Source organism: Ochotona curzoniae, unplaced genomic scaffold, assembly GCF_017591425.1.
Source record: "Ochotona curzoniae isolate NIBS_2020 unplaced genomic scaffold, NIBS_Ocur_1.0 scaffold_1037, whole genome shotgun sequence".
Lineage (NCBI taxonomy): Eukaryota > Metazoa > Chordata > Mammalia > Lagomorpha > Ochotonidae > Ochotona > Ochotona curzoniae.
The window spans coordinates 25518432-25535973 of record NW_024467083.1 but is presented as its reverse complement, the minus strand read 5'-3'; the positions used below and the strand labels follow the sequence as shown (position 1 = coordinate 25535973).

Below are 17542 nucleotides of genomic sequence, written 5' to 3'. Positions count from 1 at the left end.
ATTCACACATACATAAATACACATACACACACATATATATGTATAATTCATATATATATCAAAGTAATTAGAGGCCTCTGATGTTTAATGAAAAAGAAGGTGTAGAATGATATAATTATATAATTACATAGATAAAATATACTTCACATAAATTCATAGCACACAAATTATACACACTCTTCTCAACACACATAGAAACTATAAAATGGAATGCAAGACAGAAATCTAGGCAGAAGACATTTTCCAACATTATCTCTAACTTTTTATCATGTTTAAAAATGTTGAAGCAAATTTGGCAATATAGTAGCAAACATAAATTTTGATAGGTGAAATACGTGGGTGATGAACTTGTATTTTGTATTTCTCAATTCCTGAAATTGAGAATTTAGGTGGCTTCAAAACGGGGGGAAAAAATGAGAAACAAAACAGTACAGGAAATCAAATGAGATTCTCTCGGGAAGAATCATTCTGAATTAACAGAGTCAGCCACCCCCATCCCGTGGAATCCTCAGCATTCGGTCTCACTCTTCCAGTTGTATTTTTCACATGGGGAATCCACACAGCCAGCGTACTGCAGCAAAACCCACAGACCAGGGCTTGTCTCCCAGTGTACGCATCTTCTCAGATCTGCTTATCTTGCATTCGCTTGCAGGAGAAGGACCTCACGTGGTCACCAGGCAGGTGAAGTGCATGCGGATCGAAAGCTCACACTATGCCACAGTTATCACCAACTGTGAGGACAGCAGCTGCTGCACCACCTTTGGGGACGGAACGTCTATTATTGCAAAGCCACAGGGAACATACCAGGTAGGTGTAGTAGGGGAAGCAAGGAGGCCCAGGGTAAGATAAATGTCGGTCTGGTGGGGAAGACCCACCACTGTGAGGCAGCATCAGAGGCTGCTATTGCTGCCGTTTCTCATTTGATCTCATAATGCACCTCTCAACACCTTATGTATTCATCATCTTTTTGAAATCCATTTCAAACAAACATTGCCTGGATTCCTTTTTTTTTTTTCTGAAATGCTGTCAGTTTAGGATCCAGGTTATAATACCAATTGCATTTATTGAGGAACTCCTATGTGCTTGTGGGTGTTGAAAGGACCTGGTTGATATGGCAAGTGACTAAGACATCTGCCATGCCATTCGTCGCCTCTTCCCTCACTCTTATTTTCCATCTTCATCTTCATCAGTTCATCCTGATTCTGCACCATGACTCAGAAAAAGGGGAGGAAGTATGTGGTCTGTGCACTCTAGGGAGGTGGTTCAACCAGTAAGGCAAAGCTTCATCCTGAAGAGGCCCCGTGGGAGCTCTGGTAGAACTTCCCCCTTGCTGTCTGCTTTGCTACTAAACCAAACTGCTGACTATAAGCTTTCAGTCCCTTTAGTCTTAGAAGTGAGTCCCAAGACAGCACTGTCAGCAGACACAGGGAGCTCAAAGCCAAGAGGTAGTTCCTGAGCACATCGTCCTGTGAAAGTCACCTAGCCTGCTTGTGCCTCACATCTTTTCTGAAAATATATCCGTCTCCCTTTTTACTTGGCATGGCAATTAGAGTTCAAGGAAAATGTTAGCAGTGAGAGCTGAAAGAAAATTTCAGTGTGAATTTTCTTGCCATTAGATTAGGCAATGATTTCTTAGGTATGATACCAAAAGCACAACCTTTAGCAAAAATCAAAAACAGTTTATGCTTTGAAGAATGGAAGACTAAGAAGATGAAAAGTTAAAATAGTGAATAGAAATACTATTTTGTGTAATATATCTGACACTAGTCTTGTGTGTAGAATGTGTAAAACAGGCCATTGGTGAGGCATAGTGGGTTAAGTTGCTACCTGCAGTGGCAGCATCCCATATGGGCACCAGTTCCCATTCCTTCTGCTCGAGTTCCAATCCAGTGCCTTGATAATGGCCTGGGAAAGCAGTGGAAGATGGCCCAAATATTTGAGCTGACCACATCCATGTGGGAGACCCAGATGAAGCTCCTGACTTTGGCCTGGTCCAGCCCTGGCAGTTGCCATTATTTGGGAAGTGAACCAACAAATGGAAGACTCACCTACCCTTTCCTTTTTTCTCTGTAAATCTGCTTTTTAAAATGAATATTTTAAAAAGAATTTGAAGGACTCCTGCAACTTAACACAAAGACTGGTAATACAAACTTAACATGAATGAGGAATTGAAATTTATCTGAAGAAGATAAATAAATGCAAATAGACCAAGTAAAGATACTTCCCATCATGAGTCACTGAGAGATGTGCGCCTCCCAAAATGTAATGACAGAGGCCATCACAGGCATTGGTGACTGTGGGATAAGTGGAAGCTGCACACGCTGCTGATGGGAACGTACAATGGTGCAGTGTTTCTGGAAAACAGTTTGACAGCTTCTCAGAAAGGAAACAGACATCAAATGATCCAACAGTTCCATTCCTACATGTAACCAAGAAAAATTAAAGCATACTTCCACACAAAATCTTGGGCACAGAGGTTCAGAGAAGCCTTCTTAATTCTAGCAGGACTGTGAAAATAGCCCAAAATGTTTCAGCTCATGAGTGGATAAACAAAGTTTAACATAGCCAAACAGTGGGATATTGTTCATCCATAGATACAATGAATTACTGATATCTACATCAACATGAGTGACTCCTGAACACACCATGGCAAAGGGAAGAGGCCAGGTGGCCATCGACCACATAGTACACGCCTTACATATGTGAAAATTCTAGAGCAGGTCAGTCTGAAGGAATGATAGGCTGGTGGTGGGCAGCACCCAGGGATGAGGAAGCACCACATGACTGCTGCACGGTTCAGGGTTTCTTTGGGGGATGATCAGAATGTTCTGAAATGTGTGATTGATAATGGTTACAAAAACTTTTTCATAGACTGAAACCTAATCAGCTGTGCAATTTTCTAAGGGTGGATTTACGGTATCTGAATTAAATTTCAACAAAGATCTGAAACCAAAGTTCTAACATAAGAGCCAGTATTGGAGGGCTGGCAGCCACAGAGTGAGGAAAGACAAAAGCATCTGAGGTGCTTCTTGCCAAAGAACATACAGGATTTCAGACATGTCCAATTGGTCCAAGTGTGATTACTTTAGTTAAAAAATACAAAATATCTTAAAGATATCTAGTAAAATATCTAAATGTTAAATATCTAAGGGAGCATAGGACGGTTACTTCAAAGAGATATTAAAATGTGGGTTTATAGGAAAAATTGTATCTTGATTTTTCAGATTGTCTCCTTATCCAATCATCCTTTCCAAACCTTAAGTCTTTTCTTGAGTAACAGTTTCTTCTTGGAAACAAAGTTTATGACAAAGATTCATAGATATTCTCTAACTTGAAATTTCCTCCCAAGTCTCTCAAATTAAAATTCTTAAAAAAAAAAAAACTTTTTTTCTCTTTTTGTTACCCCTTCCAGGTGCTACCTACAAATGCAGGCTGTCTTTATATTGACAGGGACTGTTCAGCTACGTATTGTCATGAGGCCAGCCACGATATATACTATCCTTTCCAAACACGCCAACAGCTGCGAGCCAGCAGGTACATCATGAAACACACATCGGAAGTTATCTGTGAGGTCGTGGACCCAGAGGGGAACATGTTTCAGGTAAAGCAGAGTTTTCATATGGAGAGAGAGAGAGAGAGTCTGCGGCTTTGTCCCTGACATATTTCACACTAGACAGGCTAGATATCGTTAATTCTTGGGATTAGTTATCCTCTTAATGCCAATACTTTGGGCAAGCGGTTACAAGCGCCAGTATCTTTTCTTTGATTCTCAAGTGTACCTCTGTGCAGACAGCAACCCAAACAAGTGAGAGAGTTGAAATAAATCATTGGAACGCAATGGAAGAAGCAGGAGCAGACACCTAAAGACAATGCCACCAGAAAGAATGATGTCAGGTGACAGTGAGAACAAGCACAGAGCAGCAGTCAACTAGATTTGAATTGGTAGAAGTTTTCAGTAGCATTGAAGAAAGGGAGGTGGGGAATCTGCAAAAGATGCTTGGCTGTTCTTTGATGTCACTCTCATCTTTGCTCCCCTGTCCTTCAACTACATTACTGTGCCTCTATGAACCAAGCATTGGCAAACCACGGCCACTTGTCTGTATACAGCCCATGACTCAAAAATAGTTTTGTTTTCATTGATTTTTGCATTTTTGAATGGCTGAAAAGAACCAACAGAAGAGTATTCCATGACACGTGAGAAAACGGTCTCACAAATGCTTCTCTGTGTTTCAGTTCCCAGTCCTTTGAACTAATCCTCATAGCACAGGTTTTAAGGGCACTCCGCTGCCCATCTGGTGACTTTCTTCTGAACGTGTTTAACGTTGTTTTCATTTCCTAGGCGTAGTCTTCACATAAAATCGCCCTGTTTTCACTTTTATCAACAAAAGCTATCCTGAATGAGAAATACCTTGCAAATAAAAGCTCTTGATTTCCTGAGCATACCAAAAGATCGTTTTCTCAAATCATAGCATAGCAGTATAACCGTTTTCAATATTTTTTTTTGTTTTAGTGGCTTGTTTTTGTCTCTTAGGTCATGGCTGATGGTACCACATCAACAAGGTTACCTGACAAAAAAACAGAAGATGACTTAAATGTGACAACTGAGGGCTATGAGAGTTTATCATCTGCCCACCTCCAGAAGAATTATCTGCAAATCTATGGTGAACATGTTCCCAGGTAAACTGATAATCATAACCATACCGTGGTGGTGTTTTTCAATTCCAAGCTCAAAAAGTATTTTAAGGAATGCCTCAGGTGATTAGAGTCTCATTCCTTCCAATAGGTTTTTTGTTATCTATGCGGATGGCTCAGGGATGGAACTTCTTCGTGACTGTGACATAGAGGAATATTTGTCTGTGGCCTATGGAGATTCAAACGCAGTGGTTCTCCAGGAGCCAGTCCAGGAGCAGCCAGGTGAATAGCCTGCATGGCTCTCTGGAAATGCCTGCACCCCTGTATCAACTCTCATTCTCTTATTACTCAGGATATCCTCATGTAATCTGTATTTCCCTTAGTATCATGTTTGTACTTTGCTTTCCATGTAGCCGTGTCATCCTATTTGTGTGGCTACTTGAATTTACATTCATATTCAGCTATAGCTGTGTACACTGAGTGTGCCTCTGTCTCCCACTCTAAACACAGTAGAGTCTGTGCTCCTCTGCATGACCAGCTTTCTATTTGTGAGTCCATGTCATCCTGGTAAGATAAAACAAATACAAAATAAGATATATCCTGTTGGTTCGTGTGATTTTGAAAGTGTTGTCTTGGCAAAATTGAACACTATAGAAACTACATATATGATTTAGAATGCTAACCAGAAAGTTTATTATATAAGCTATATTTGTTATGAATTTCTTTTATATATGCTCCCAATTTCAAGGAAATTGATATAACTATGGGTCAGAGATATATGTACTCATTTTATCTTAACCATCAGCCCAAGTAATATGAATATTGACACATACCCACATCTTATCTGCATACAAAACTGGTGTTCTCTGCCTAGGTTAATAAGTGTGTATGCTTATTGTTTATATTTGATGGAAAACATTTATGGGTATGGCTGGCTCTGCATGCACTAGCGCATTCCAGTGTGACAGTGCACTTGTGCATGATGAAATCTACCTTGCTCTTGTGATTATGGAGAATGAGAAGTTCTGGTAGGACATACCATGCCTATGTGGAGCTAAGTAAGACTGCCTCTCAGATTGCTTTGTTATTCAGTCATTTAAAAAGTGTCTACTTGGCCATTCACCATGCACCCCAGTACTGGGTAGATGTTACAAACACCATGATGAATTAAAATAAACATGGACCTTTCTTCCATGGAGCTCCTGCCTTTGATCTGATCTAGCCCTGGCTGATGTGGCCATTTGGGAAGTGAACGGAAGTGGATGGAAGATCTCTGTTTCCCTCCATCCCCCTCTGACTCTCTATCCTTATACTCTGCTTCTCCCTCTCTTTTCTGTAACTATGCTTTTCAAACAAATAGTTTCTCAAAAAGGAATTATTAGTAAAATTATCAGGACTTGGATGTGATTATTGAGAGACAGTGAAGTTGAATAAGAACGTGTAGGTGAGATAACTGCAGTCTTTGGGTCTCACAGTGACTGACAGCCCCATGTTTCTGGTAAGATTGTAAGAACCTAAAGCAAAACTGCTCTCACACTGAATCTAGAGGATACCTACTGAATTTCTCAGAAGGTGTTTGATGGAGAAATAACTTTCCAATCACTCTCTGAACCAGGTGCCCTGAGCATCACAGTCCTTCGCCCTTTCCACGAAGCATCACCTTGGCTGATGAAGAAGGAGTTAGACACGATTGTTCCTTCTAGTCTCCAGTCAAGGTCTTGGGAGAAATTTCCTCCAGTTGAGGTATACAGTTTCTTCCAGAAAGTCATTTTGTTTGTGTGTGTATTTCAAGGGGTCAGAGTCTAATGTCTCCTTCCATGTATTCATATGCAAATATTTCCATCCTCACATGAATTGGTAGCATGTTCAAGGAGTGTTAAAAGCGAAGATTTTAGCATTAATAGACTGAGAGCAAAATTTTAAATTAATATACCAGATTAGGTAATTGCAATATTTCTTCTATTATTCTTCTTCTATTATTACAGCCTTTAACAATCTTCCCATAATATGAAAATATTCTTTCTGGTTAACTCATTTTTGCCCTTCCATGAGAGCTTGTTTGGAGGTTCTAGCAGGGGAGCACAGCTACTCGTATACCCTTGACCGAAGACCAGTCCTCCTCTAGCGGGGGTGGTCGTCCTCTCCCACCAAGCGCACAGCTTCAGGAGGGACGCACATGGAGCGATGAGGGAGGAAGGGGACACCCGCCTAGCCAGCCAGATCAGCCAAATCAACCCTGGCGATCAATGGGGTGACAGTTGTCGCAGCCTGATCGCCCTCACATCCTGCCCTTCCTCTATCATAATAACAGTACTGATAAAATATCATACAGAAAAATTGCTGACTGTCATTTCTTATTTCTTAGTTTTAACATACCGTGTAAGGTCTTCTGTTATCCTGAAACCATATAATTTATTTTAATAGATACATAAACATAAATGTCATTCCTCATTCATAACTGATACACAAAAAAAATCCATATTTATGCGATGCTGTATGATGTCTCCACACATGTGACTGCTGTACAGCATTCAAATCAGGGTAAATGTAACTGTCCTCAAATAGTCATCATCGTTTATTGGTGAAAACAATCAAACTTCTCCTTTCTACCTTTTTATGAAGTGTGTATGGCATAGCAGATTCAGCTGCTGCTGGCAATGCTGGATGCCTATGCCTGAGCGCCAGTCACTTCAAGTGTCTGCTGTTGAGCTGCTGATGCAGCTTCCTGCTGAGGGGCTTAGGAAGGCAGCAAAATATGGATCAAGTATTTGGGCACAGCAACCCATGTGGGAGACCAGACAGGGTCCAAGATTTTGGCTTCAGTTTATCACACTCCTGGTTATGCAGCTATTTGGGGAGTGAACCAGTGGATGGAAGGCTGCTGCCTCTCCCTGGCTTTCAGATAGATCTTTAAATATGCAATATATGTACACACACACACTTATATATATACACTCATATATGTGCATATCTATATATACATTATTTGTATTTAAAGTCACCCTGATGTGCAGTGAGACGCCAAAATACCTCTATTTGCTATAATTTAGTATCCATTAATCAACCTAACTCCTCCCTACTATCCCAAGACTATGAGCACTACTATTAAACTCTCAATTTGTATGAGATTATGATTATTATTATTTTACTTTTCACTTATGAATGAGATCATGTAGGACTTTTTCTTATTTGCCTGATTAATTTCCCTTTACATAGTGATGCACATATCCATTAATATGATTGTTTGGATCATATGGTAGTTCTACTTTCAATTTTTTTGAGGAAGCTTGGAGTGAGATATCTTATTATGGCTTAGGTTTGTATTTTCCTGGTTATCTGTAATGTCCAATTTTTGATGCATCTATGGGCTGCTTCATATCTTCCTTTGGGAAAAATATCTATTCAGACTGATTGACTACTTTTATTGGATTTTTTATTTCTGGACTACTGAATTGAATTCCTTACAGGGTATGCATATGGCACTTAGTATTTTGCGAATGTTTTCTCCCTTTCTGGAAGGTTTCTCTTTGCTCATTGGTTCTTTCACTGCACAGAAGCTTTTTAGATTAATGACAGCGTACTTGTCTATTTTTGCTTTACTATTCTTGGCTTTTGTACAATCATCCTTATGATCCTTTTAGATTCCAGTGTCCTGAAGCATTTTACTATCTTCTTTTTTGTTTGTTTGTTTTTTCTTTTTTTAATTTTATCATTATTATTATCATTTTATGATTCAGTTCCATAGGCTGCTGGCATTTCCCTTATCCCCTCCCCAATTCCCTCCCAACTAGTTCCTCTATATCATTACTAAAATATAGTACTTCATACACAGTCATATGCCCATCATGCGGGAATGGACAATGGCAGAGAGTCCAGCATCTTATTGTCAAGATATAGTGAGCAGTTTCATTATAAGTCCATCTTTGTCTGGAAGTAGAAATGCATACTACCCTGTATCCTCACATCTGGATGTTAGTCTCAATTTCACAGCTACTGTACATCTCGTTAAATGAAAAGTCATAATATGAAATCAACAATAGAAAGAAAAATAGAAATGTACAATGCCATGAAGTTAAATGTCATGTAGCTAGATGTGACAGTCTCCATTACACAGCTACTATACATCCCCCTAAATGAAAAGCCACAAAACAAAATCAACATCAGGGAGAAAAAAGAAATTAACAATACCATGAAGTTGAACAACATGTTACTAAATGATTAACGTGTAGCTGAAGAAGTGAAAATCAAGAACCTTCTTGCAGAAAATGATGTTACTGTATGATCTAAAAGTCATTGAATGATTTAATCAGAAGAAAATGTTTTGAAGAGACGAAACTAACAGAAAACAACAAAACCCATGCAGTATAGCTTCTACCGATTTTTGTTGGTGAAGTGTGTCTCTTCTAGACAATAAATAGATAGGTTTTGCTTTTAATCCAATCTACTCATCTGTGATGTTTGAATGATTTTAAGCCATTTACATTCAGGGTTTAGTATGTATGGGTGGTACTTTGGTCCTGTTATTTTAGGAATGGGTTGTTCATTGGTTTAGTCTTCTGTTGTCATTTTACTGGGATGTTCTTCCCATTTGACTTTGGTTTTGGTGGGTGCTATTCCTCTTCTCTGTGAAGAGAATATCTTGAAGTATCATTTGTAGGGCGGGTTTGGAAGAGGCAAATTCTTTTAACTTTTCTTTACTGTGGAAGAATTTTATTTCATTTTGGAAGACAAAAGAAAGCTTTCCTGGATATGTTACCCTAGGCCGACAATTTTTTTTCTTCTAGAATCTGGAATATGTCACTCCATTCTCTTCTTGCCTGTAGAGTTTCCTGCGAGAGATCTCCTGTGAGCTTAATTTGGCATTCCTTAATATGTCAATTGATTTTTTTTCAAGTGCACATTTAAGGATCTTTTCCTTAGGTCCAATTGAAGAGAGCTTGATTATCATATGTCTTGGTGAAGATTGCTTTTGATCAAGCCTGTTGGCAGTTCTGTGTCCCTCCTGGATCTTGTTTTCCAATTCTTTCTCCAGATTAGGGAAATTTTCCCTTTTTATTTCATTGAATACATTTGCAAACTCAGCTTCTCTTTCTGCACCTTCTGGGACTACCATAACTCTTATATTTGACCTCTAAATAGTATCTTTCAATTCTTGAATACTTTTTTTTGGCCTGATCCAGCTCTGCTTCCAGCTTTTGTTTGCTTCCCCCTGATGACAGGAAATATCTTCCAATTCTGAGATTCTTTCTTCTGCTTGCTTTATTCCACTTTGGAGACTCTCCATTGCACTTTTAATTTGCTCTACTGTGTTCTTAATTTCTGCTATATCAGCCTTGATTTGCTTTATTGCTTGTTTAAATTCTTTGAACTCTTGTATATGCTTCTCATTGTTAATAATAAGCTTTAAAATGAGTTTTATGAATTCTGTATGGCCAATTTTCTCAATGTCTTCCTCAGTGAATGCTGAGGTTGGTATAGGGTTTTACTCCTTTGCAGGGGAGTCTTCAGTAATATTCGTTGTGCCTTTGTCTCTTCTTTTACTTTTGGTCATTGCACTTTTGGTTACCAGAATCTTCTTCTTGGGGCAAGTTTCTAAGCTGTGTCACCCACAGGTCTACAATGCGATTTTACTTATTGCAGTTGGTACACAACTTTTGCTTGCAGCCACTTGTGCCACAACCTCCAGTGAGATCCAGGTCTGGGTTCTTATGTCAGATATCCACCTTGGTCTCCACAGCCCCAGCTCCTGGCTCACCACTCTACACCTCCTGTGATACCGTGCTGAGGCTGCACTGTTGTCTGTACAACCTTCCTCCCACTTTTGGTTGGAGCAGGTCACAGATTAGGGAGACACCAGGTGTCCTATATAGCTAGGTTGTTGGTGGCACTGATCTTGCTGGAACCTGTTAGACGTTAGGTCTGGGTGCCACATGGACCTATTTTGACCCGTACGATGCCACAATTGGTATTATTTTCCTGTGGGACCAGTGTGATTCATTGAACTTAGTGAGTTCTTGCGAGCTCAGCACATGCTCAGTTCCCTATTGTCCCCCGCAGTTCTAAAGCTATTGCTACAGTGTACAAAATGGCGCCTGACGTACCACCACTAGAATTCAGAGTCCAGAGTGCTTAGGGCTTACACCATGGAACCTACCCCCACCACGAGAATTCCTGATCTTCTGGCCATCAAGTGTGAGGGCTACCCAGACCTGTCCTGGGTGGAACTTGTGAAATGCCACATCGTTGCAGTTCACTAAGTCAGAAATGAGTTCACTACAAGAGCACTCGTGTGTCAGTGCTTCCATGTATGTGGAGGCTGTCCCAGTGGCAATAAAATATGCAACAAAACTGACTTATGGTGCTGATTTCCTCACAGACAGCACCAAAGTGTCTTAAAGTAGGGGCACTATTGTCTTATTCTCTTTGGTTAGAATACACTTGGAGGCTAAGAACAAACACCAGAGAGTTAAAGATGGAAACAGGTTTACAGGTCTGAAAAAAATATTAAGACATTAAGAGGCTGTTATTAAGAACATGATTTTTAATTACAGGTTAATAAGAAAGTATACAGGAAACCAATGTGAGCAACAAAAAATGGTCATTGTATTATTTTGCTCTGTACATACTTGTTACAGTGTAAGCCTTTCTTAGCAAAGAATAAACATTTCATGCAATAATGACTATTAGAAAAAAAGAAGAAGAAATGAGTTCACTCCCAGCTCAGCATATGCTCAGTCCTTTCCCTTGCCCTTGCCTCCTTACGCAAAATGGTGCCCAGTTCAGCCAAGGGGGCCAACTGGGTTGTGAAATCCACGTGTTCTCACACTGTCTGGGATCTGGTGCTCTGTCTCTGCCCCTGGCCAAATCAAATGGACCAGCAGGATGGGCAGTTCTTTGTCTGGGTTTACCTCCCAAGCTCCCAGTGAGAGTCCTTTCCCACCTGGTTGCTGGTGTAGCTCTGGCCGCTGGTGGAAGTCAGATTGCCGTTAGCTGAATGCTGCTGGAGCATCAGTCACTGCAACACCACGCCATTGTGTCTGCTGCTTTCCTGTGTCTGTCAGTCTCCAGGTACCCCTCTGCTGTTGTTCTGTCCTTTTCTATTTCCTGGAATATGTCCTCTCTGCTTCATCCTGATTAAATGTTTTTCTGTCCATTTAAACATGTCCTTACCCTATGCCGGCATCTTGATTCTCCACATTTTACTATCTTCTTCTAATATTTCAGGCCTTACATCTGCCTTTAATCTCTTTTGAGTTGATATTTGTATGTGGTAAAACATATGGGTCTATTTTCATTTTTCTGCTTGTGAATATCCATTTTTCCCAGCATAATTTGTTGGAAATATAGTCTTTTGTGAAGGCATACTCCTAACAACTTTATGAAAGAAGGCATTGGCTGTAATGGGTTTGCCATATCTTACCATTTTTATTGTAATTATTTGCATCTCTTTAGCATAGTTTGCAAGATAGATCTTGTGATGAATTCTCTCAGCTTTTCCTCGTCTGAAAATGTTACCTTCATTACTTCAAGTGCTTCACCCCATTCCCTCTTGGCCTGTAGGGTTTCAGTAGCCAGGAAATTGGGATTCCTTGTTAATCATTTTGGGGTATTTTTGGTTTTGTTTTTCTCTTGTACCTTTGAAACTCCTCTCTTACCTTAAACCTTTAAGCTACAGTATGTTATGTTTTTGGGATACACTTGGCTGAGTTGAATCTGACTGGCTACGCTTGACCTTCCTGTACCTGGATAACTTTTGTAGGATTTGGCCATATTCCATTATTTCTCTGAAGATACTTTCCGTAACTTTGGCCTTCTCAAGTTTTTCTTAGACCCCATTAACTTTGATATTTGTCTTTTTAATGCTATCTTGGGATTCCCATAAACTTATTCATCCCTCATCAACCTTTTCTATTTCTGCTTCTGGCCCTGTGACTGTATTTTCAAGGAACCTATCTGAGCTTGTCCGTGTTTTTTGTTTGTTTGTTTGTTTTTCTGTTTGACCTATTTGGCCAATGACCACTACCATATTTTAAATATCTGTTAATGTACTTTTAAACCTAGTAATTTCTTTTTTAATTACTTATGTCTCTCTGTGAAGTTTCCTTGTTAGAACAGCGTATCACAAGATGAAATGAAGGTGGATTTTCAGTCCTGACTCTTCCACTTATTAATGTGAGATTTAGGACAAGTCACGCTACAGTTCATTGCCTTCTTTGGCAATGAAGAGATCATACCAAGTGGCTCACAAGGGCCATATTCATATTGAAGGATATGTCACAACCTGCACTAAAGGCCCTTTCCTTTGTGCCTCTGAAACTCTTCTGCTGTGGGCATCAGTGCCTGGTAGAAGGAGCAAAGCTACAGCAAGTCCAAGCACTTTTCACTGGCAAAGCCTTCCAAAATGAAGCACATTGTATGGACTTGAGGACACAGGGTAGTAAAATATACCACTCTTCAAAGGCATTTACAAGAATGACATAGAGATCTAAGTTCACTCCAAGGAAGTCATTTCTAATCTGAGATTGTGAAAGACTCTGGAGTCCACGCTTAATCAAGAATAAGCTTAAAGAATCCAGCATTGTGATATAGTGGATAAAGCTACCACCTGCAATGCCAGTATCTCATATGGGTGCAGAGTTCATGTCCCAGCTGTTCCATTTCTGACTCAGCTCCTAGCTAATAGCCTGCAAAATGCAGTAGAAGATGGCCCAAGTTCTTAACTCCTGCTATTCACATGGAAGATCTAGAAGAAGCTCCTGGCTCCTTGTTTTGAGCTGGTCAGTCTGCAGCCATTGTCACCATCTCAGGAGTGAGCCAATGGACAGAGGAGCATTCTTTCTTTCTCCCTTCCTTTCTCTCTTTCTTTTTTCTGTATCTCTCTCTTTCTTTGTCTCTCCCTCTCTCCCACTATGTCTGTAACTCTGGCTTTGAAATAAAAAAAGTCTTAAAAAGAGGAAACTTAAAGATATCCTAGGTCTATGTGGAATAATTTCACTCTCAAAGAAATCATGGCAGGTTAAACTGCTGTCTATGATGACTATTCCATGTTTCACATGCCAGGTGCTCTGCTTCTGATCAACTCCCTGCTAATGGCTTGGGAAAATTGGTAAAAGATAGCCAAAGTGTTTGGGCCCCTATCATACATGAAGGAGACCCAGAAGACGCTCCTGGCTCCTGAATTCAGCCTACTCCGGCTCTGGTTGTCAAGAACAGCTGGAGAGTGGGACAGTGTTGGAAGATTTCTCTCACTCTGTGTCTTCCTCTCTTTGCATAACTGACTTTGAAATACATTTCAGTAAATTTTTGAAAACAAACAAGCAAAACATGTTTCTGTCTCTTCTCTCTGTAAACCTACCTTTCAATATAGTCCAGTGGCTAAATCCTTGTCTTGCATGCACCAGGATCCCATGTGGGTACCACTTGGTGTCCCAGCTGCTCCACTCCACGCAGCTCCCTGCTTGTGGTCTGGTAAAGCAGTCGAGGACAATCCAAAAAGCCTTGGCACCCTGCACCCACTTGGGAGACCAGGAAGAAGCTCTTGACTCCTGACTTTGGATTAGCTCAGCTCCACATTTACAGCCATCTGGGGAGTGAACCAGTGGGTGGATGATGTTTCTCTCTATCTCCCCTTCTCTCTGTAAATCCTTCAATAAAGTATAAATAAGTATACCTTTGAAAAAATGTTAAGCCTATAAAGACAAAATAATTAAAACTCAAAATATGTAGATAGGGTGTGGCTGCACTAACTTAAGCTTCTCTTGGGTGTGAAAGGAATGAAGGAAGGACTGTGTTTCCAGGATTCTGACTGAAATTTTTGGTGAAGTGAAAAAGCAGTAACCACGACTCTGTAAGACAAGAGGAAAGAAAACAGACAGCACTGCAGCCAGCCACAAAATACGAGCAAATTGAAGCCCAAAACCACATCAAGAAGAGCATGTCATAAACTGAGATTTATCCTAGAAATGCAAGGGTGGTTCAATATTCGCAAATAAATACACATAAATCACACCAATAGAAAGAATGGAAACCATATGCTCATCTCAACAGGAAAAGAGAAAGCATTTGATAGGACTCAATCCCCTCTCATGTTAAAAATGCCCCATAAATTAGTTATACCCAGAACATTCCTTACATCATAAAGGCTATATATCACAAACCAACAGCAGTATCATACTGAATGGGAAAAAGCAGAAACCATTTCCCTCAGATCTGGGATAAGACAAGGACGTCCACTTTCACAACTCTTATTCAGTATAGTAGTAGAACTTTTAGCAAGAGTAATTAGGGAGAAGGGAAAAAGGAATTGGAAAAGATGAAGTCAAATTATTCATGTTTACAGATGACATGATGGTGTATAAGGAAAAAAAATAAACAAAAAAACCTGTAAGAATTGATAAACCGATTTATAAAATTGCAAGTTACAGAATAAACATATGAAGCACCTTAGTTCTTTGTATGCTAAGAATGACCCCATGGGGAGAAAAAAATCAAGAAATAAATCCCATCAAAAATAAGATATTTAAGAATAATTTTTAAAGATTTATTTATTTGTATTGGAAAATACAGAGGAGAAGAGACATCTGTCTCATGATTCAGACTCCAAGTGGTTACAATGTCCAGAGTTGCGCCAATCCAAAGGCAGGAGCCTGGAGCCTCTTCCAGGTCTCGCACACAGGTGCAGGGTCCCAAGGCTTTGGGCTGTCCTCGACTGTTCTCCCAGGGCACAAGCAGGGAGCTGGATGGGAAGCAGGGTTGCCACAACATAAACCAGTGCCCATATGGGATCCTGGTGTGTGCAAGTTAGCTGCTAGGCTACCAAGCTGAGCCCATTAAAAATAAATTTAAACAAAAATTGAAAAATCTATACAATGGAAATTATCTAGCATCATTTAAAAAAATCACCAAGGGGCTGGCACAATAGCCTAGTGGCTAAATCCTCACCTTACACGCACACCCAGGATCCCATATGGGTTCCAGTTGTATCCTGGCTGCTCCACTTTTCATCAAACTCTCTGCTTGTAACCTGTAAAAGTAGTAGAAGATGACCCAAAGCCTTGGGAACTTGCACCCATTCAGGAAACCCGGAGGAAGCCCCAGGCTGCTGACTGCTGGCTGCTGACTGCTGGCTGCTGACTGCTGGCTGCTGGCTGCTGGCTGCTGACTGCTGGCTGTTGACTGCTGACTGCTGGCTGTTGGCTGCCGGTTGCTGGCTTCAGATCAGCTCAGCTCCAGCCATTGCAGCCATATGGGAGCAAACCAGTGGAGAGCAATCTTTCTCTCTACCTCTCCTGCTCTCTATAAATCTGACCTTCCAATAAAAATAAATAAATCTTTTTTAAAAAGCATCAAGGACATAGGAAATTTTGATTGGAAGTTTCAGTAGCATTAAAATATCTACAGGTTCAATACAACTTGATTCAACATAATCCCTGTCAAACTACCAATGCCATTTCTTTAGAAAAAGAAATCTTTAAATTCATATGGAATCATGAAAAAGGAAGAACAGCCAAAGGGATCTTGAACAACAAAAACAAACACACTGGAAGCCTCACACAATATGTGATTTCAAAGCATTCTATGAAATTAGTGAGTAAAACAGCATGGTGCTGGCATAAAACCCAATGCATAAATCAGTAGAACAGAATAGAGAGCCCAGAAATTAATCCACATATATACAATGTGATATCTGACAAAATGTTCAAGAGATTTAATGAAGTAAAAATAATCTGTTCAACAAATGGTGCTGGCAAAATTGCATGTATGTAGGTAGAAGAATACATTTATATCAATACTTCTCACCATATTAAAAAAATGAAATACAAATACATTCAAAACCTATTTGGATACCTGAGACTATAAAGTTGCTGGAATCAAATATAGAAGAAACACTTAAAGACAGTGAAGGGTAAGATTTCTTGGATAAGGGCATGTTGGCCTAGCGGCTGAAGTCCTCACCTTGAATACAGCAGAATCTACATGAGTGCTGGTTCTAATCCCAGAGGTCCTGCTTCCCTTCTAGCTCTCTGCTTGTAGCATGGAAGAGCAGTCGAAGACAGCCCAAAGCCTTGAGACCCTGCATCTACGTGGGAGACCTGGAAGAGGCTCCTGGCTCCTGGTTTTAGATCGACTCAACTCTGGCTATTGCGGCCACTTGGGGAGTGAATCAACAAACAGAAGATCCTCCTCTCTGTCTCTTCTCCTCTCTGTAAATCTGACTTCCCAACAAAATAAATAATATCGGGCCCAGCACTATGGCACAAGTGGTTAAGGTCCTTGCCTTGCACGCCCGGGATCCCATATGGGCACCGGTTCTAATCCCGGCAGCTCCACTTCCCTTCCAGCTCCCTGCCTGTGGCCCGGGAAAGCAGTCGAGGATGGCCCAAAGCCTTGGGACCCTGCACCCGCGTGGGGGACCCGGAAGAAGTTCCTGGTTCCCGGCTTTGGACCTGCATAGCATCGGCTGTTGCGCTCACCTGGGGAATGAATCATCGGACAGAAGATCTTCCTCTCTGTCTCTCCTCTCTGTATATCTGCCTTTCCAATAAAAATAAAATAAATCTTTAAAAATAATAACAAAATGAATCTTTAAAAAAAACATATAAACAAAAAAAAACTCAACATTGCTAGTCATCAGAGAAATGTAAATTAGAACAACAAAGAAATATCACCTCAATCCCATCAGAATGCAAAAATCCAAAACATAGAGTTAAAAAAAAAAGCTTGTGAGGATGTAGCAAACATGAACACAGATCATAGGAATGTCTGTTAATGGAGATTTCTTTGAAAACTGGAAATAGATTCACCATATGATCCAGCAATCCCATTCCTTGGTCTAGACTCAAAAATACATCAGCAAAATGTATCAACAGATACCCGTACGAGCATACGTATAGAATCCCTGTCCACAATA

General features: G+C 40.3%; 1 protein-coding gene across 1 annotated transcript in view; it reads left to right on the top strand.

The window, feature by feature from the left end:
• SPAG17 (sperm associated antigen 17) overlaps positions 1-17542 on the top strand; it is a 198100-nt gene that overhangs the window by 143108 nt on the left and 37450 nt on the right. The window contains exons 31-35 of the mRNA XM_040998349.1: positions 653-807; positions 3413-3601; positions 4532-4677; positions 4784-4914; positions 6248-6375. Of these exons, the coding sequence (XP_040854283.1) occupies positions 653-807; positions 3413-3601; positions 4532-4677; positions 4784-4914; positions 6248-6375 (749 nt within the window). The remainder of the gene's footprint in view (positions 1-652; positions 808-3412; positions 3602-4531; positions 4678-4783; positions 4915-6247; positions 6376-17542) is intronic.